Source organism: Phaethon aethereus, assembly GCF_964289735.1.
Source record: "Phaethon aethereus genome assembly, chromosome: 3".
Taxonomy (NCBI): Eukaryota; Metazoa; Chordata; class Aves; order Phaethontiformes; family Phaethontidae; genus Phaethon; species Phaethon aethereus.
This window is the reverse complement of record NC_138576.1, coordinates 50,985,603-51,006,882: the sequence shown is the minus strand read 5'-3', so window position 1 is coordinate 51,006,882 and position 21,280 is coordinate 50,985,603. Positions and strand designations below refer to the sequence as shown.

The 21,280-nt window shown below is 37.2% G+C and overlaps 1 protein-coding gene across 1 annotated transcript in view; it reads left to right on the top strand.

Moving 5' to 3' along the window:
• Positions 1 to 21,280, top strand: part of ATG5 (autophagy related 5) — a gene marked incomplete at its 5' end in the record, with an annotated part of 82,750 nt that overhangs the window by 40,559 nt on the left and 20,911 nt on the right. The window contains one exon of the mRNA XM_081998669.1: positions 16,043 to 16,160. Within this exon, the coding sequence (XP_081854795.1) occupies positions 16,043 to 16,160 (118 nt within the window). The remainder of the gene's footprint in view (positions 1 to 16,042; positions 16,161 to 21,280) is intronic.

The window sequence follows — 21,280 nt, the reverse complement described above, 5'->3', positions numbered from 1 at the left end:
AAAAACCAGTAGCACCTCAGTAGTTAATAAATTAACTTTGTGTAAACAGTTGTATAGATTTTTTTTTTTTGTTAAGAAAAGATAAGTCAAAATACATTTTGAGTTACAATGAAATAATTAACACTTCCAGTGGAGGAAAAAAAAATGTCTGTTCCTAATTAGAAAGTGCCTTAATCTTACCAAATGTGTTATGCGCTCCCTAATCACAAATTGGTAGTTACTTTTTTAGAAAATTATTTTTGTATAAAACTCTTAATTTTTCATCTTTTCTCTGAATTAACTTACGATAAAGAACTTGGATATAAATAAAATTATGTAAATGTTCATGCTACAAATTTGAATTTAAACCATGAGGTTTGAATTCTTGTGGCTCTATTTCCCTAAAGTGTTTTATTAAGGTAGTACTCTTGTGTATTTATATATTGTCCTAAATTTGTTATGCAAGTTAATATATGTATGCAATTTAAAAAAAAAAATTTGCACTTTTTACCTCAACTTTGAGTGTTAATTCTTAAGAATATGAATATGTTGAGAGGCTGGGATGAAGACAGTGAATGAAGCAGTAATTCAGTTGAACTAGGTCTGTGTAGAGTTACTATTAGACCTTGTAATTTAAATGCAGTGTTCTTTAGTATATTGCTGCCTGCCTTTTGATCATTAAAGCTGATCATTTTACTTCTCTGTTTCCCTTGGTTTAGTCAACACAAACTGATTTGCCACTTTCACCACATACTTCGTTATGTGGTCAGGTTCTTATTTTGTATCAAGAGGGATTTTTGCTACCTGAAACTTGCAATCCGGAGCTGTATTCCTCTGAGATTAGCTTTCATACTCTGATGTAATAGCCAAAAAACCCAAACAGTTGGTGAACTGTTCTGCATTCAGAAAAAGGGGAAAAGCAGGTATGGAATTTTTCTTCAGAGGGATGAAGAATGTCATCTTTGAGGGTTATTTCTGTGCCTATGCAGCATATGCAGTGCCTTGTTTCTTAGGAATTAAACTAGAACAAAGCCTAGCCTATGACGATGATGCAAAAAGTTAGCTCTGCATAGGTGAAAGTCACAGCAGTACCTGTTTTGATTTGTCAATATGCCATCTTATTTTTCCTTTACTTATAGGAATTACATATACTGTTTTGCTTTACTAAGTAAAATAGGTAAAAAAAGGAGGTTGACTTTTGCACAAAATTGAGGATTAGAAAATACAGAAAGTACCAAGACTTCTATTTGCACTTTCCAGAAGACTGAAAGCAAATTGTGCACAGGTAAGTGAGGAATGGAACAAACCTATGAGGAAATGGGATATGACACCATACTCTAGCAATACATTATGAATTAACAAACAAAAATTGCTGAAATTTTGCTATCCTTGACTATAGGAGTTTCTTCTAGTTAATAATTATTGTAGAAAAAGAAGGAGAATTACTGGGTTTAATGCTTTTAAGTAGATTGAAGGTGTTGTATGAAGTATTGTACTATTCATTGCTTTTAAGCAAACAATGTAATGTTTGCTTTTGTGATGTAAATCCACTTCTAAAATTGTTTTGTTTCATAGGTAGTGAATACTCAATTGCTTCCTTTAATGTGAGTCTTAAGTCTGCATTTGCGCATAAAGCAGTGCAGCTGTGAAAAGCACTATTGATTTGTAGTCACTGACTCTTCAGATACCTTGATATTTTACCAATTGCAAATATTAATCCTTTTCTGGGAAGGAAATTTAGTACTTCAAGGCCATGCTTATATTGTAGAAGTCTTTGTCTTCTCAGTGCTCAACAAAACTGCCTCTTGGAACTGTTTCTTCTATTTAGTCTCTGTTATTTCTGGCCTTATGACCGTTGCCTGCTGTCTCTTCTGTGTGTTATCACTCTTTGAGTGTTGACTCTTCTGCTTCTTGGATCTGTACAATTCACCTGCAGTTAAATAATGCAAATTCAGTTGTTCAGAGAATACAGGGCTACTTGCCCTGAACACGCAAATTTAACGGATCATTTGAAAGACCAGGCTACAGCCAGAATGTGGTTCATCCATGCTTGTTAGGTATTTTGACGTGAAAGTGGTTGTGAGTGGTACTTTTGCAACTTTCAGTATGGAACTGGTAATAGAACTTCTGGCAATATATGCTCTTGCTAAAAACGACCCACAAGGTATAACAGGACATTTACTTTGGATAATGTTTGTTCCAGGTTGTCCTAAAAACCTTTGATTTTTGGTACATTCTGCCTCTTGATTTCAATACCCAGAACTCTTACCTGTTTTTCTGAGACCCTTCTTGTAAAGCAGCTGGATCATCATGATCATTCAAACCTTTGTTCCCTTTTTCTTGCAACACAGACACTGGGTAGCTTTTGTAGTATTATAGATGTACTCTTTTTGTGTCAGAAATGTTGTAGTGCAGATGGTACCCAATAAAATACCTATTTAGAGAAGCAGATTGTCTTTAAATTGTTGTTAAGCGAATTGCTGCCTCTAGGTAAGGTATCTGCACAGTGTTTTAGATTACAGCATGTACTCCTTTCGTTCTAGAAGTTTTTAGCCCTTTCTGGCAAAGGTCACTTAGTTGGATGTATCCTTTACATATCTGCACATGAAGAGTTTTTCAGGGTTTTTAATTTACTTAGTTACTTATAGGCTTCTTGGACGTCTTGGTTTCACTCTCCTTCCTCTTTTGTGAGAGATTTTTTTCCTCTATAGGAATCTGTTGAATGAATGAGTCTGTTCTTAGTGTCTTTATGTTACTATTATCAAAGCTCGAAGCAATTCTTTAAACCAAAAGGGTTGGACTATACAAGCTCTTATAGATGGTCCTTCTTACATCACTTAATTATAAGAACAATACCATGTTTTGGACAATCCTAAATACTTAGGGTTTTCCCAGATCATTATTCAAGATGCTGTGTTGCCAGAGTCTTGTCCATAACAACATGCATCCAGACTGAAGCTTTGCTTCATATTTTTAGTGTATTGTGGGCGTTGTCTTTTGACATTGACTGGGGAGAGCCCTTTAGGAGAGTTCTTCATCTGTTCAGCAAAAAATTCAAAGCACTGGCCATTTCAACACAGCTTTTTTAATCACATATTCAGTTAAGAATGTTGTCCAGGTTGTTTGGAATACAAACAAGTATTGATTAGGGCTGAGTCTCCTTTGGCTCTAGCAATATTAGTAGCCGTCTTGGAGACTTAGGGAGATTCTTCACACATTTGTTAATTTTTGTCACGTTCTGGAAACCAAAATAACCTAGCTTTGGTGTTGCTTCAGCCTTCATTTAACAAGGGACTTTAGGACCATTCCCCAAGTGATCATGCTCTGTAAGGAGTACTGCTTGAAGTCACTCACAGTATAATGACCATTTTAAGGGCGTTCTTTAACACACCTTGAAGAACAGATGTACATTCTCAACCCATTATCTGTCCAACTGTTTTCTCACAGAAACCTTGAAATATGATATTCTTGGTTAGTAACTGAAGAAGGAGTAAACTCAGTCTTTTCATAGATGATTTGGCAGCTTCTAGAAGATAGATTTTTCTGTGGACATAAAACACATTGCAAAGAAGAAGAGTTACTATTAAATAATCCATATTTCCCAACAGCAATGGAATTTATCAACCAGTTGCAGACTTGCTCGGAAACAACAGTATGAAAATACCGTACTTTTAAAGGGATGTGGTTATGTCATGGCCTTCTGTATTTTAAGAGGTCTGCAACCACTCTTACACACGGTAGACTCAAGTGTACCCAGTGTGACTGAGGTTCTACAGTAAGAACTTTTTTATAAAACAGATCCACTTTGATGGAAGAAAGTACTATCTATACACATCTCATAAGGGTCTTGGTGTCTACACTTACAAATGTGAAGGTTCTCCTAGATAACCTTTGAATTCAAACAATACAGGGAGTTCAGACATGGGACCTATGGCAAGGAAGGCTAAATGATATCCTGGGCTGCTTTAGGAGTGTTGCCAGCAGGTCGAGGGAGGTGATCCTTCCCTTCTACTCAGCACTGGTATGGCTATACCTGCTAGGACTTTAACTTTCAAATATTTTACATGGTTGTAATAACTCATTTTGTTGCTATTACTTAAAGCTTTTTCTAAAAGATTGTAAGGAAGCACATTGCCAGTTTAAATAGTATGGAAAAGGGTGGTATTTTAAATTATGGTTCTTTAATGTTTTTAAAGATGAGCAAGTAATGGCCCTCAACAACATGTGTCGAGAAGGAACTGAAATAGTTGTCGTATTTCTCTGTAGGTTTGTAATAATGCTAAATTATTGTTAATCGTGTAGGAAGTTAGGCTAGAACTGCAGTTGCTTCATACAGTGTGGTCTGTTCAATGAAGGGCTTCACGGAAGACATGAGTTGTTGCCCATGCATGTTTAGGAGGATAGTCCTTAACCATTCATGACCAAAAATTGTTCATTATTGTCTACATATGTCATAACAGACATAACTGTAATAAGCCCTACTACATAAAACTTTAACCTTATTCCAGATGTGTTTATAATTCTAGTTGTGGCTTTAATTTGACTACAGTCTTGGCTAAGATACTAATTAATTCTGGCATTAAGTATTACTTGCATCAATTTTTGACATAACATTTGCCACATAACAGACCATAACAAGTTAAAGCTTCCACCAAGGGAACACATCATATAATTGTTCTTCTTTTAAAACAGTGATCATTAATGTTCAGAAACTAAAGGATTTCCAGCTTGTGTAATACTGTTAAGAGCGCTTTCAAGAATAACAAAATTTTCGCTCTACTTGATATGTGTACAGGTTATAATTTTGACAGCAAGTTTGTATTTTCTTTATCATGTAAAGTATGCAAATGTGAGAAAATCAGTTTGAGGTAATTTGCATACACACTTCTGTAGGAAAAAAATTATCCACTAAGTGTATATGTCTACCGTGTTATGCAGTATTCTTTTAACAGTATATGTTATTTTCATAACTTATGCTTTTATGTTATTTCAAATCTTAGGAGTAAGAAATTTTAAAGATGTATCCAAATACACATTTGTCATGACCATATTAAAGTGTATGTACAGGTATTCAAAGAATTATCTTAAGCAACCTAGTGAAAGACTTTTGCACTACTAATTTCTGTGACTGCTGTTAGTGTGAATTAAATATATGAAGTGTAGCCCATTTGTTTCACTTTTTTTTTTGTTGCATGCCTTTTAAAAATATTTGAGAGTATAAAGTTCCTGTTCATTACCATAAAGACTTGTCACTTCATGAGGATACCAAAGATTCCTTCTCACCACAGAACTGCAAAAAACATAATATAAACTCAAGAAAAAGTGAAAGGATGCATTTTTTTCTATAGGTTGTAATCAGATATATATTATAATTATTACAGCCACTGAAAATACGTAATTTATTAGAACAGTTTAAAATGTATTATGGGAAAAACAAGTAATTTGATTTATTTTATCTGTTGACTTACCAGCTAGTCCTGCAACCCACATCACATCCCATCAATGAGTCAGTTTTTCTGGGAATTCTACATAGGTGTATTGAGCATGTTTATGTTTTTACTTTTCGTCTTATGGTTTTTAGTTACATGTTGGACATATGTGTTGGTTTTGGCTGGGATAGAGTTAATTTTCTTCAGTAGCTAGTATGGGGCTATGTTTTGGATTTGTGCTGAAAACAGTGTTGATAATTCAGGGATGTTTTAGTTATAGTTGAGCAGTGCTTACACAGAGTCAAGGTCTTTTCTGCTTCTCACACCACCCGACCAGCGAGTAGGCTAGGGCTGCACAAGAAATTGGAAGGGGACACAGCTGGGACAGCTGACCCCAACTGACCAAAGGGATGTTCATAGAATCACAGAATAGTTTTGGTTGGAAGATGACCTTTAAAGGTCATCTAGTCCAACCCCCCTGCAATGAGCAGGGACATCTGCAACTAGATGAGGTTGCTCAGAGCCCCGTCCAACCTGACTTTGAATCCTGCCAGGATTGGGGCATCTACCACCTCTCTGGGCAACCTGTGCCAGGGTTCACACCCTCATTGTGAAAAATTTCTTCCTTGTATCTACTTTAAATCTACCCTCTTTTAGTTTAAAATCATTACCCCTTGTCCTATTGCTACAAGCCCTGCTAAAATGTCTGTCCCCATAGAATCACAGAATCACTAGGTTGGAAAGGACCTTTAAGATCATCAAGTCCAACCATTAATCCAGAACCACCATGTCCCCTAAACCATGTCCTGAAGCGCCACATCCACACCTTTTTTGAACACTCCAGGGATGGCGACTCCACCACCTCCCTGGGCAGCCTGTTCCAATGCCTGACCACCCTCTCAGTGAAGAAATTTTTCCTAATATCCAATCTAAACCTCCCCTAGCGCAACTTGAGGCCATTTCCTCTTGTCCTATCACTAGTTACTTGGGAGAAGAGACCAACACCCTCATCGCCACAACCCCCTTTCAGGTAGTTGTATAGAGCGATAAGGTCTCCCCTCAGCCTCCTCTTCTCCAGACTAATCAACCCCAGTTCCCTCAGCCGCTCCTCATAAGACTTGTGCTCCAGACCCCTCACCAGCTTCGTTGCCCTTCTCTGGACACGCTCCAGCACCTCAACATCCTTCTTGTAGTGAGGGGCCCAAAACTATGATGGAGCATCTTTCTTAGAAGCCCCCTTCAGGTACTAGAAGGCTGCAAGAAGGTCTCCCTGGAGCCTTCTCTTCTCCAGGCTGAACAACCCCAACTCTCTCAGCCTGTCCTCACAGGAGAGGTGCTCCATCTGTCGGATCATTTTTTGTGGCCCTCTTCTGGACCCTCTCCATGTCCATGTCTTTCCTGCGCTGAGGGCTCCAGAGCTGGATATAGAACTCCAGGTGGGGACTCACTAGCGTGGAGTCGAGGGGCAGAATCACCTCCCTCGACCTGCTGGCCACACTTCTTTAGATGCAGTTGGCCTTCTGGGTTGCAAGTGCACATTGCCAGTTCATGTCCGGCTTTTCATCCACCTCTACCCACAAGTCCTTCTCGGTAGGGCTGCTCTCGATCCATTCATCCCGCAGCCTGTATTGATACCAGGGACTGTCCTGACCCAGGTGCAGGACCCTGCACTTGGCCTTGTGGAGCCTCGTGACGTTCACACAGGCCCATTCTTCGAGCTTGTCCAGGTCCCTCTGGATGGCATCCTGTCCCTCAGGCCTCTTAACGGCACCACTCGGCTTAGGGTAATCTGCAAGCTTGCTGAGGGTGCACTTGATCCTACTGTCTATGTCATTGATGAAGATCTTAAACAATACTGGTCCCAATATGGACCCCTGGGGGACACCAGTCATCACCGATCTCTATCTAGACATTGAGCCTTTGATCACTACTTTCGGGATGTGACCATCCAACCAATTCCTCATCCACTGAACAGTTCATCCATCAAATCCGTCTCTCTCCAATTTAGAGACAAGGATGTTGTGGGGGACCATGTCAAAGGCGTTACAGAAGTCCAGACAGACAACACCGGTAGCTCTTCCCTTGTCCACTGATGTAGTCACTCCATCATAGAAGGCCACTAGGTTGGTCAGATCGGACTTGCCATTGATGAAGCCTTGCTGACTGTCTCGAATCGCCTCTCTGTCCTCCATGTGCCTTAGCATAGCTTCTAGGAGGATCTGTTCCATGATCTTCCCAGGCACAGATGTGAGGCTGGCAGACTGATAGTTCTCAGGGTCCTCTTTTCTACCCTTCTTAAAAATAGGTGCAATGCTTCCCTTTTTCCAGTCACCAGGGACTTCACCTGACTGCCAGGACTTTTCAAATATCATGGAGAGTGACTTGGCAACTACATCAGCCAATTCCTTCAGGACTCTTGGATGCATCTTGTCAGGTCCCATAGAATATGACATCATGCTTAGTATATAAAGCTGGGGAAAGAAGAAGGAAGGGGGGGATGTTCAGAGTTATGGTGTTTTGTCTTCCCAACTAACTGTTACGCATGATGCAGCTCTGCTTCCCTGGAGATGGCTGAATACCTGCTTGCCCATTGGAGGCAGTGAATGAATTCCTTGCTTTGCTTTGCTTGTGTGCGTGGCTTTTGCTTTTCCTGTTAAACTGCCTTTATCTCAACCTACGAGTTTTGTCACTTTTTACCCTTCCACCTTTTTATCCTTCCACTTTTACCATCGCGAGGGATTGAGCAAGTGGCTGTGTGATGCTTAGTTGCTGGCTGCGGTTAAACCATGACAGTCCTTTATGGTGCCCAACGTGCCAAATATTGGAGTTGGATTGGAATGTGCTAGACTGAATTTGTAGCTGTTAAGCTATTAATTGTCAGGCTTCTGTGCTTGCTATGGGGCCTGCTTGCCTTACTGTATATTAGAGTATCTATTAGACGGAGTTTGCAGAGACTAATTAAAGGAATACTAGAAATAGTCTTTTAATTTTCTTGGAACGTTGTTCCAGTCCCAACAACTTGGAGAGTAAGTCAAATAGAAAAATCATCAAAGGTATGTAATAAAGCAATGGGGTGTCTGGGAGAAGCCCTCTGTAGCTTGGAAGATTTGAAGGAGAGGAGAGGAGCAATGATTACAGAATAAAGACAAATCATGTTGTGTTTTATGCCACTGGTAAGAGAAGCTCAAAAAATACTGATGAAATTTGAAAGGTGACAGATTTCAAATGGATAAAATGAGATAATTTTCTTTTTTTTTGTGTGTGTGTGTATGTGTGTGCTTCAGCTTCTTGAGCTGAAAATCAAGGGAGAACTTACTGCCTTATGAAGATGAAGTTCATAGGTTTTGAATAAATGACCGAGGAAGACTGAGTTCTTGGAAGCTTCTTTCAGTGTGTATATGTATTTCTTATTGAGTTTAACTGTAGCCAGTTGTCCGTCAAATAGTCATTGACGGCTTGTGGTGGGATTTGATCTGAGGAGGGAGGAGTTGCTTGAAATGCTGAGGAAGAGAAGAGAGTTGTAACTTCCATTTAGTTTGTTTTACTGGGGCTCTGTGGATGCCTCTTGCAACCTACTGTTTAATATTTCAAATGAAGGCTAGCCAAGGGAAATGGAGGAGAGCAGTTACTGCTTTTTAGCTGAGTCTCCGTGAAGGTATAAAAATAAAGGTTAAATCCGAGTAATCGGTTTGTGAAGTCTACTTTTGAGAGCTTCTTTAGTCCAAACTGCACTAGTATGCTTTCTAAGAGAATGGTATGTTCTTTCCGGCAAAGAAATTGGCATGGATAAATTGTATGTGCTGGCAACAGTGTAACCAGTGCCTCTAAGGAAATTATTTTAAATAAGGGGACCATGTTCTTTTTTTAAAAAAAAAAAAATAGATAAAAATAGAAAGAGGTATTTTAGTGTGTTTCATTTTGTTTCTGGTTGAGCATTGAGTTTCCTGAAGGTAACCTCTCATTTTGTCACTGGGAAGTTCCACATAGCATGAAATGTTGTGCTCTAGAGTGTCAGGCACAACCTTGCACTGGTGGCTGTAAATTAGGCTTCATGTAGAAATCAGCTGGTTTTACATTCCTTTTGTTAAGTGGGACAAGCTTGTAGAAATACCTTGTTTCAGTATTCTAGTAGGATAAATGTTATAAGCATTTAAATTTCCTCCCTTTTGTGTGTCTGTCATCAGATAGCAGCGATTTGCAAGTGTTAAAGCGTTAATTGAGAGTGTTGCAGTCGTGGGCATTGGAACAATTATGAAATGATTACCTTGCATCCTTCTCACAAACTAAGCCAAAAAGAAAGGTATAAACTTGAGCTCATCTTTCTCTGAAAGTCTCTACTGGTTTTCGCATTGGAATGGTTTAATTGTAAACCCGTGGGCACAAAAAGTGAGAGAACAACTTTTCTTGAAACTCCTTGCATTCTGGCAGCTTAAGAGCTCCTAGAGAATCTCTGGAGGGAACAGAGATAAAAGTCAGTTAAAATTGTTTAGTAACAGAATTACAAATTCTATCTACCCTTTCCCCCCCCCCCCAGTCTGTGGACTGTTAGCATTAAATTTGATATGTTGAAGTTACTTACAGCATGGAAAAAATACTAGACTAATAAGAAAAAGTGATCAAAGAATATTTTAGATGCATTTATTAAACTAGCATTCTCACATTAGATTTCTTTCATTTTTCTTTAGTTGGTCAATATGTTACTATTGTATTTTCTCTCTTGTATTGTAATTCTAACTGTCTGAGGACACTGAATGTAATGTATTTATTTCATGTTGACTTTGTCACATTCATCTTGGTAAAACACAATGTTAAACTGTGTGTAATTTAACAAAGATATATGGTGACTATATGGTGACTCCTTTGGAAGTCTTTGTGACAATAATTTCAGAGGCCATGAGAAGTCTCCCTTTGTTTTAGCAATACATTTGTATCAGAATTTTCATTTACATGATCTTGCATTTTGCTTCTACCAGGTAACTTGCTTTGAGTTGCTTTAATAGATGTATTTTGGGGTGTAAGATTTCTGTATCTTGCATCAAAATTTTTAAAAGGCAAAGTCAAAAGGTATTGTCTTTGGGTCATAATAAATATAAGTATTATAGTTCTGTCTGACATAGTAACCTCTTTTTGCAGTCTTGTCTGTTGTCATGCAAGCTGTGAAGTGGAAAGCAACATATCACTTATTTATTTTTTGCCAAACTTCTAATGAAGATTGAAGAATCAAACAGGTTTTTGCTTTAAATATGTATTGTATCAGAGAGGAATCTGTTGGTTTTTTTTTTTTTCTCCTTTCTGCTTCTCAAACTGCTTTTTGAGTAATGTCAGTTAAGAAAAGGCTTCCTTCATTTGTGTTGAAATGAATAAATGACCTTTTATTGGATTGTTTGGGAAGTGGACACAGCACTGAATGGTGGGGGGAGAATTAGAGGTCTACGTACACACAGTTTTGCTTACAAAGCATTTTATTATCTGCTGTGACCACCAGCCTATGCAGCCTGCAGGCATCCCAATAATGCAGAATAATGAATGTGAGTTGGACTAAATCTGTGCTTAGATTTCTTCAGTCTATCTGTAGTCACCTGTTTGTTTTCTAGATTATGATAGTCAATGTTTGTTCTGCTATTTAAAAGCTCTTGATGCTATTTGTTGCATAGGCTGCCTTGCTAGCTTGTTTTGGCCATCTAATGTTAGCTGTTTACATATGTAAAAGCTCCCTCTGATGTGGTATTTTTTTATTCATTGGTGATTTTTTCCAGAAGCCAGTCAAATGTTTCTATGGACCTTATTCTGCAGGGATCAGGATATATGAAACGAGCTTGACAGCCAAGTAACCCCTCTTAATATGTGACTAGTTTCTGAATGAAAGTCAAAATATGCAGCAGTTGAAGCAACTGTAGATAACATTATTAAAATCGTAAAACTTGGGACAAGAGGTAGGGCAAGTTCAGGAGGGCTACCTTAGGTCCTCAGAACTTGCTTTTTCTACACACTCTTTTGCATCCTGACACAAATTCATTCTTACCTGACTTTATTGGCGATTTTCAGTCTTAGATACCACTTCCATTTAATCTTTACGTCTGATAACCTGTTGGTCTAGTTTCCAGTGAGTAGAGTCTGTTTGTTGTCTGTTTTCCTAAAAAAAGAAAAAAAAGAAAAAAAAAAACCCAAAAAACCGAAAAACAAACACAAATCCAGAAACACTGCTCGTGCCTTTTCCCCTTTTCCACAATGAACTACTTGGTGATGCTGATCTAATACTAAGCAAAAGGAAGCCAAAGATACACACCTAGAAATACCAGCAGAAAAACTGCATTTCAACATCAGTGAAAGCAGGTGGGGCTCTGCAGTATCTTGTTTTCAGACAGCCGTGATGGTGTGATGGTTTTGACTACAGCAATTCGTCATCTTTTCAATTAGTCACTTTTTCATTGTGCATTGAGATTTTTAATTGAAAACATTTCTACAAAGCAGAAGACATCTTAGAAAATATTTACTCAAAAGTATATTTTCCATATATTTCATAAAATTTATATAATCAATTTTATTTTCAAGGAAGTAGTTAATTTTCCTGTACTTTCATTTTTGTATAAAATAACTGAAATCACTATGCAAACTCTTATTACTTTTAAAGCTTGTTGGTTGAGTTTAAATCAGTTTAAACAAAACGATAAATTTAAATTATGAGAGGTTTTTTAGTATAAAGTCATTCATTACAAAAAGGCACAGACTACGAACTTGACAAGTTACTGAAAATATGATGAAGGATGTAGGGAAGTCTCAAGTTTTATGGTATTAGGCTGCCAGCTTGTGCACATGTGGGAATTGTAAGGAATTCTTTTTTTACTTTGTGGGTTCAATATGAATGGTAACTTTTATTTGTTTGAATACTGCTGGAATAGCAGCAGAGTCTTTAGGCAAAAAATCCAAATCCCTTCCTCTAGATGGAAATACTGGTAAATCTGTGATTTTTCCAGATTTTTTCCAGCAGTTCATGGGTTATGTTTTTCATTTTAAGATGCATCCTGTATAAAATATCTGATTAACTAAAATGTGGATTTCATACAGTGTTTGATGTTCTGTTGATTCTGAAAAGGACCAGGCAAGTTGACTACTCTTTTTTTTCTCTCTCTCTTTTTTTTTTTTTTTGGGGGGGGGGCGGGGGGTAGTGTTGTGCAGGATGATAGGGAAGGAAGAGTTATAATTACTCGCACAATATGTGACTACGTAGCTTGTCTCTGATCCTGTGAGGCTTTATGCTGCCTTAGAGGGTCTCTTAAAAATTTCCCTCACCTATAACTCTTCTCAATGCCAGTATACCTGCATAGGTATTTTTCTCCACATAGTGTAATTTTGTTTTCACTGTCACTTTCCTATCCCTGTGATAGCTTAAACTTTCTTTAAAAAGAGTAAAGTCTTCATTTGTTTTGCAAAGCACAGGATTTGTGGTGCCATGAAGGAGTATAGAAGAATGAGAAATTTCCATTGCAATAAATGAGTCCAACTTTCTAGAAAATATGTTAACCTAGAGTAGAATATTTGCTTTCATAGAAATTCGATGACTTGAAAATAAATTGTGGACATGATCAGTGTAAAATGCACTGCAAATTTTGGGCCAGGTGATTGTCTTCATATGCTCATATACTTGAAGGCATTTCCTTTGTGGATCTGTCATCAGCAATTACTGATTGACTCTCCTGTTGTATCCTTCAAATGCATTTTTTGAACAGCTCATAGCTACATTGGGGCTAGACTGTAAAATAAAATAATTTAAAAAGCTCTATATTCTGTTGAAGCTATGATAATCTTAGTAGGAGAAAACTATGGATAATGTACAAATACATGCTTTAGGCCTGATTTAGATTAATTAAAATCATTGTCAGTTAACAGTTATGCAGTGATGTCTTTGTGGGTGGATTACAGATAGTACTGTTTTGCATGATTGCTTAAGCAAATATTGTACAAATCACAAGATTATATAAGCAATTACTAATGTTGGCTATTCCTTCATGTGTTGTTGTAGTAAATATTAGAGTAGAAAGCTGTAGTCAAGTTGGGATTATATTACCAGCTACCACACTTCAAAAGCTATGACAGTAAAATTTTTCTAAAATTATTTATGCTCCTATCTGACTAAGGTACTTTGAAAAGTTGTCCTATAAACATTCTAGATTGTAGGATGGGACTTTTCTTTTTACTCTCTTAATGCGTAAAGCATCTGCTGCATGGAAGGGAAGAAGTATAAGCATGCTGGGGCAATACTTTGCCTGTAGGATTATATTTGTGAACCACAATCTTTGTATAAACAGCATGCAGTTACTTTTATCATTTTAACATTGAGGGAGACCAGTGATTTTTATTTACGTTACCATATCTGTATTGCTCAACACTTAAATATAAAATCAAATTTATTTTCTATAACGTTTCATGATAGCAGCTGCAGATGTGGGTAATTTTAGAAAATACATCTTTGGCTTTTCCCTCTTGTCACTAGATTATCATAATTTATTAATAAATGATTAGAAACTGCAGTATGCACTCACTAAATTCTTATCTTAAAGTCCATTGATGATAACCACCTTTGCCTGCATCCTTCTTCTGGTGTTTATTTCCACTTCTGCTGCTTCAGATGGTAAACACTTGGGAGCTGTGATTAGACTTCTTTGAATAATTGATTATTTTTTAAAAATAAACCTGACAGAAAATTGTTTTGGCTATAACAATGGTTTAGGGTTTTTGTCCTTTTTTTTAATAATGTCTTGGAGGTACACTTTTTCAATATAGTGTGGCAGAGTTCACTTCTCAAGTGTGGATCTGTCTGAGGTGCATCCTGCTTGCTCTGTGTCTCCCATCATTTTTCAAATGTTCAGACATTTTATTAGTGCTGTTTGTATCCACATTCTGCTGCCCTGAGGACATAGAGAATTGACTACAGCAGCTAGGCAGCTCCTTGTGATCAGTCTTTGTAAGAAAAACTGGAAAAAGACTATTTTTCCATTTTTGGAGAGCATTGGCAAGAAGTAACAAGTAGCTGTGTGTCAACAGTTCTGCACTGTACTGCCCTGGAATTACTTTGAGGTAGTGTACTACTCTAATAAGACTCCTTGCCCTGCTGTTTCAGAGAGGTGGATGACAATTAAGTTGTCATGGTTAATCTACTGCTTGTGGCTTTTTATGTAGGTAGGTGACAGAGATCACATCGTAACTTCCTTTCAAAATTAATTTTTAACTTTCAAATTTTTTACTATACTTGTTTGTTGGGTTTTTTTTCCAAAATCATCTACCAGGAGATAAAATACTTCTTGATGTTGAGTTGTGTTGTTTTGTTTCTGTTTTTTAATTACCGTAGTAGGACAGGAACCACTTTCTGAGCAGTAGGAAACTAAATTTGGAAGGGGCAGTGGCTTGCATTGATTTTTCCAATTATGATAGTATGTGATGAAAGTGCAATTTACTGGAGCCCCGTCACCTATAATGCAGGCCACATCAGCTGCTTTCTGGAGTCAGCTGCAGAAATTTGTCAGCAACAATTTAGAGCTTGATTAAAATTTTTGGGTTGGTAGAATGTAAGTTTTTTAACTTCTGGTTTCTGGCTCAAGTGCCCAGTTTGGGAGGAGAGGTCAGGAAAAAAACTCTTCCTGTCCTTTCAATACAAGATGTTTGCTGACCCTGGGGTTGCTTATACAGATACTCAAAGAAGGGGATTACCTTAACATAACTGCAGTTCTTAAACAAGTACGTCTGTAGATGCCATAAACTACTTTGCTGCTTCTGCAGCGCTGGGAGTTTTATTGCCTACGTTGTGGACAGTGACTGGCAGTAATTACTGCCAGTCAATTTGCCTTTTATTATCTCCAAAACAAATTATGATGATGTGCAAGATCTAACAGGACCCGTAGTTGAAATCATTCTGAATTCCTGTGCATATCTGCAGCAGTAGTGGGGCATATATGTTCTCTACATCTGACTAATTCCTTAAGTAGGCAGAAGATTCTAGGTTGTCTGTCAAAGCACAACACTTTTTTCTTTTTGTTTTTTTAATTGGACTCTGTTTCTTGTGGCTGAAATAGTTTGTGTTTTTCAACAACAATCTACTGGAAAAAACTTCACTTGGCTTGAGCTATAAGGATACTTGTTTGCCATTGAAACTGCTTAATGTATTTCTAAAAGGAGGAAAATAAACTATTGCAGAAGGTATTGGCTATTTGTTACAGTATTGCTTTGACTTGGCAAAACATATAGGTGTATGTTGAACTCCTAAGTTTGTGCTCACTGCTTGTTTTACTTAAGAGTATATTGAAATGTTTTGTTCAAGCAGATCCTATTCCTGTAACAGAAGGTGGGTTTTTTAATTTAAAAAAAAAAAAAAAAGAATTTAACACTTTTATATCCATGACACTGTTTATAAATTATCTTTACAGTTTTCTGGAGTGTCAACTTACTTTCAATTGAAAACAAACAAAAACTCCCCTGCATTTCATATGAATAGAATGCAAGGGGAGGGAAAGAAACAGGCCAGATAGTTTCTCCTCCTGCAACCTCTTGTTCTGTGCTATCTTCTGCCTGTCTCAGGTAGTATTTCTACATATTTCATGGTCCTTAAATTGTTGTTTTTGCTAATTTTGTTATTAAAACAGGCAACAACAGAGAGACCTTTTATACAGAAGCTATTTCGACCAATTGCTTCAGGAGGACAATTGCATACTTTGGGAGATCTACTAAAAGATGTGTGTCCTAGTGCTATCACCCCTGAAGGTACTGTAGAAATGACTTTTGTCCAATAAGATAATTTTTTTTAATTTATTTATTTGGTGGGGTTTTTGTTCTGTTTTGTTTTTTTTAAATATGGGGATTTTGGAGGTAGAACTATGTCTCAGTACCAGAGTTTCAGATTTCACTCCTCCTTGGCCCTTTAGTGTGCCCATTATACATCACCTGCAATGTTTGGAGACGGTAAGATTGAGTCCTTAGGCACTTCTGAAAAATCAGTCTCTGGAAGTTTTATTTTAAAATTTGTGTACTCCTTTGCCATCACACTGTTCTTAATAAAAACATTTGCATGTTATTTTCTGCATTTTAAAAAAATATTCTTAAAGAATGTCAACAGAAGTTTTATTTTAAGTTACCTTTAGTTTTTATATTTCATAAACTTTTCATATGTAAAACTCCAAAATTTATAGAAATTGAAGATGGTTTCAGAATACTTTTTTCCCTGTTGAAGCCCAACCTTTAAAAATGTACCAGAAAAGAAAGAGATTGTTATAAGTATGTAATAGTTTATGTATGGTTTCTAAGTAGTATTGTGTGGCAAGATACCAATTACTTAGTTCATGTAGCATTATATTATTTCATACAATAGCATTTGTTGATCAGCACTTACTCAGAAAAATTCAGAAAGCATTTCTGGATATTATTTTAGCCTTGGAACTCTGATACACTTTTTAGGTGGGACAAATGTAAAAGTTATGTACTCTGCAAATTAAGATCAAAACTGTTTAATGTGAAATGTTTTTCACCTGGTTCTTGCTGTTGTTTTACCAGTACTCGTAAATGGGTAACTTTTTTTTAATCAATAAATCACAATTTGTTTTGAGAAATGTCTGATATTCTAGAGGAGATCTTGGCACAGAATTTACTGATGTAGTATCAGCACCTTTAGACAGTAAAGCACTACATTTGAAATCAGTGTAAAAATCTATAAGATGTTTTACACAGAAGTCGTGTAATTCAAAGTCAAACAGTCATCATGGGTTTTTTTTAAGTATGGTGATCATAGAAATTGACTGAAATCTCAAAGTTGTTTTTTCTTCCCCTGTTTAATACTTGTTGACACATGGAAACAATTTCCAAAAATAACAAAAGGTAAGAAAAATATGGAATGTTGCTAGCCATGTGTCCATTTTTCCTAAAGCTACTATAAATTTTAGAGCATAATTTGAGGTAATGCTTTCAACTAACTGTCCAAAAGATAAAGCAAGATACAAATAGACACTTGAATGTTAGCACAAGCAAGTTTAACCATCTTTAAGTACTTAAGTGTGAGGATCCTAAAGACACTAGTGAAAAGGTACAAAGTTAATTTAAGAAAAAGAGTAAGAATAAGGATGCATTTTGACTTGGAAGGCAGTCAAGAGCACAAATTAAATGAAATAAACTCAGAAAGCATCTATGCAAAAGTTATTCCAGGATATAATGGATGATAATTTTTATCTGAATTTGCTAAAGCTGCAGATGTGGAATGTACTAGTTACTGCCTTTTACTAAAAGCGTGAATGGAATGTAATTTTATCTGAGTACCAGTGAGCTGATGCTTCCCATTAGTAGGCCTTCTTTTCAGATGTCAACAAATGCACCAACCTTTAATAATAGAATAGACGTGTGTTATGCTAACTGCTTGCTTCATTTTTGTTAAAGGCTAAAAAAACCCCACCCTATACTGTTTACTCAATGGGGGGCAAAAAAATGTTGATTACTCGGAACAAAAGAAACTAAAATAGGTACTATCTGTACCTTTAGGAGGAGCAATTTGAAATTTGGCAGAAGAGTTTCCTTTTATTGCAATATACTTGTCTATTCCTGTATAAATCTGCTTAAATTTGGCCTAGTTTTGATCCTCAAGATTCTACTGAGCAACTTGCAAACTTAAGAGTTTAATAAATCTGATCCCTTATATGGGTGTGAGCCATTTAGGATTCAGCTGAATTTCTCCTGGAATGCAGCTTTGTAATGTTGTGTTGTTCAGTTGCTCCTCTTATATTCTGAATGTTCTCCTCTTCTGGTCATTAACAGAAGGAAAGCTGTTTAAGCTAAATGCAGAAAATAATGTGAACTCTTGAGAGATGTGGGGGTAGACCGATACATAGAGCCAGTGAAGGGGGAGGCAGACTGACTGAACAAGTAATTTGGAAGAAAATGACAGATCTGGGAGTCATTAACTGTGATGGGGAGAGCGACTATAAACAGTGTGGCAGGATGAAAGAGATTGGGGCAAAAGCCAGAAACTGACATAATAACTATGAACACCTGGACAGAGTAAGTGGGATAGGAGATGGTAGAAGGACAGGGGGAAAAAGAAGCATATTGCATGTGGATCATACACTGAGATTGTACAAGGCATCTGTGAAAGAATGGGAGTGGAAGTCTTGCTGGCGAAGTGATTCGGATGGTCTGGAGACCCGTTTGGAGAACCAAATTGAATCAGAAGTTGAAAAGAAGGGCAGTTTGCACTAGCAGAACGAGAAGATGCAGGTGAATAGGTGGTCAGGTGGAGCTGGAGATAGTCAGGTAAGGGACTGGGGAAAATTTATTCAGGGTTTGCTGTACAAGTAGACTGCACCCCAGACAGGAATACAGAGCAGAAAATTAAGCATGGCAACATAGAAAGAAAAAAAGACCTAGGAGATAGATCAGGAAGAAGCAGAGCTAGGGAAAAATGGAAGGATGAGAGAGAAAGGATCAGACTTATGGAAAATGACCTGAAAAGATGGATGCCCGTAACAGCAGTGATTCTTACTGCTGAGGAACATGCACAGGTAAGGTCAGTGCACTTAGGACATGTGAAGGGCAGCACTGGTTTAGGCTTGACTGCTTTAGTTCATCATACTCTGCTCGCTGATGATTCAACTTAGCCAATAAGTGAACTTTGATTATTCTCTTGCTTGGCTTAGTCCACTCATCTCATTCACTGTTCAAATGTAATTTGTACCGTATTAAGTGTTCATCCTCTAATACAGCTTTGTGTGATTAAAAAAAGCCCCACTAACTCACCAGACTGCATAGTGCCACTTTTGAGTTTTGCCTATATTAGCAATGTTAGCAGCCATAATGAGGACATACTTCTCCCTTTTCCAGCAAGTGGACTAGATTCCTGAGACTACAGAACCTTGGCACATCTGTGCTACTGAAGTCTCTGTGAAACCCACTCAGTCAACTCATTTTCTCTCTGATGCTGATTCACTGAGAATTTAACAAGCTTCCACTGTCAATAGATGCTCCATCAGTTCAAAATGTGGAGAAGATTGTAGAGCTGAGTGTTTCTAACCATTTTATGGGCATATGAGAATTTTAATTTGCAAGCGTTTTTTGGAAACCTGGGAAACTGCATAAATGTTTTTCTTCTAAAGTAGTTGTATCCATTTGAGGTTGAATACTTGAAATTTAGGAGGTGTCAGAGTTGTAGACTGCCTGTACGATCTTAATGTCCATACATGTGCACGCTGATCATTATACAGCTTATAATCACTCTCCACCTCTCATCTCCCTTTGTTTTCTGTGAGACTTTTGTCTTCCTGCATAGGCTGGGCATGGTTTAGTGTCAGGGCTGTGTAGTGAAAAATCATTGTCCTGATTGTTGAAATGATGGATGGGGAGTGAATGTACTTCAGGAAATGTTATAATTTAGGCAGCTGAATACTGCCTTTGGGAACTGAGTTCAGTTCTTTCTCCCATAGGGAGTTCATTCATATGTGATACTAGGCAAGCTGAGTGGTACAAAACCACCCATGTTACAGAGAGGAGCACCAGAAAAATCTAGTGATCAACGTGAGCGTTCATTTGAACAGCCTGCTTGTTTGTACTTAGAATGAGTGAGAACTCTGGGGCTTTGAGTGTGCAAACACCTGGCACTGTCTGAAGTCAAGTTCTAGGCCTCTCATTACTCTTCTTCTCTCCCACCCTCCAAAAAATGGATACTTCTGGCAATAATGTCTCTTTGACTTCTGTGTGATCTATAAAATGATGATAATACAGTCTCTTTCCACAGGAAAATCTTGATGAAACAGTTTCTGAAGGAAAAACAGCTTGTGGTCAAGACTGTTTGAATTTCATTATATTAAAAATTGTCCTCTTGGAACTTTTTTAGTTTATTCTAAATTTTGTTCTTGTAAACTTATATGTTTTGTCTTAATCTATCATTTATATTTATTCCAGTCAAAGTATTAAAATCATGTTGTAAGAAAATATAATACATTATCAAAGACGTCTTAGAAAATGATGGCAAAATCTTTTCCTCTGGATTTTCAGACTTTATTCAGTGTTATCAAAGTTTAGATCTACTTATTTTTTCTGAACAAAGGAAAAAAAAGTAATGTCTCATCAAAGATTTGTTTAAAGGCATAATAGATATTGGTGAAGCAAGTTTTTTTCAGCCTTTTTCACTCTTGTTTTTGAAAAGTAATTTAGATATTTTTCCAAGACTGTTTTTTTTTAACCCTCCTCTTTAGTGAATTAATGCATCGGTGACATTAGCTGCATCTTTTTGTCAGTGCAACACAATCAATATGAGCTTCTATTTATTTCTGTGTTTCTCCAGCTGTTGAACTTTTTTTTTTCCCCTTTTTCCTCTATGATTTTCTCTCTTCCAATGACTTTTCAACTGGAAGCTGCATGGTAATTGTGGTGATTGCTTGTCTATGGTGACATCCGTAACTGAGCTTTGTGCCGTGGGAACACAGAGAATATATGATTTTCAGACTCAGCATTTGTAGCCATATATGTGAGCTGTTCCTGCTGCCAGATACTTAGGGACCACCACAAGAAGAGGGAGGGAAGGGTTTCAAGAGCCACCCACAGTGTCTATATGCCTTTGCTTTAGGAAACATGGATATAATTAAGTCTCTCTTTTAACTGTGCTGAGAAAAAATATTTCAATGAAAAAATATATTTATATATATGTGGCTGGAATATATACATCGATTACCAACTGTTGAAAACACAATTTAGAGAATGCTGTCAGAAGTAGAACAGGTTGAAGAGTGACATTAAAACACTGATAGCGAAAATGGTCTTTGTAAAATACTGCGTCAGTATTACTTTGGACTGTTACAGACTGTCGGTAACTGTTTAGATACTGCATTTTACTTAAATTAGCTTATTAA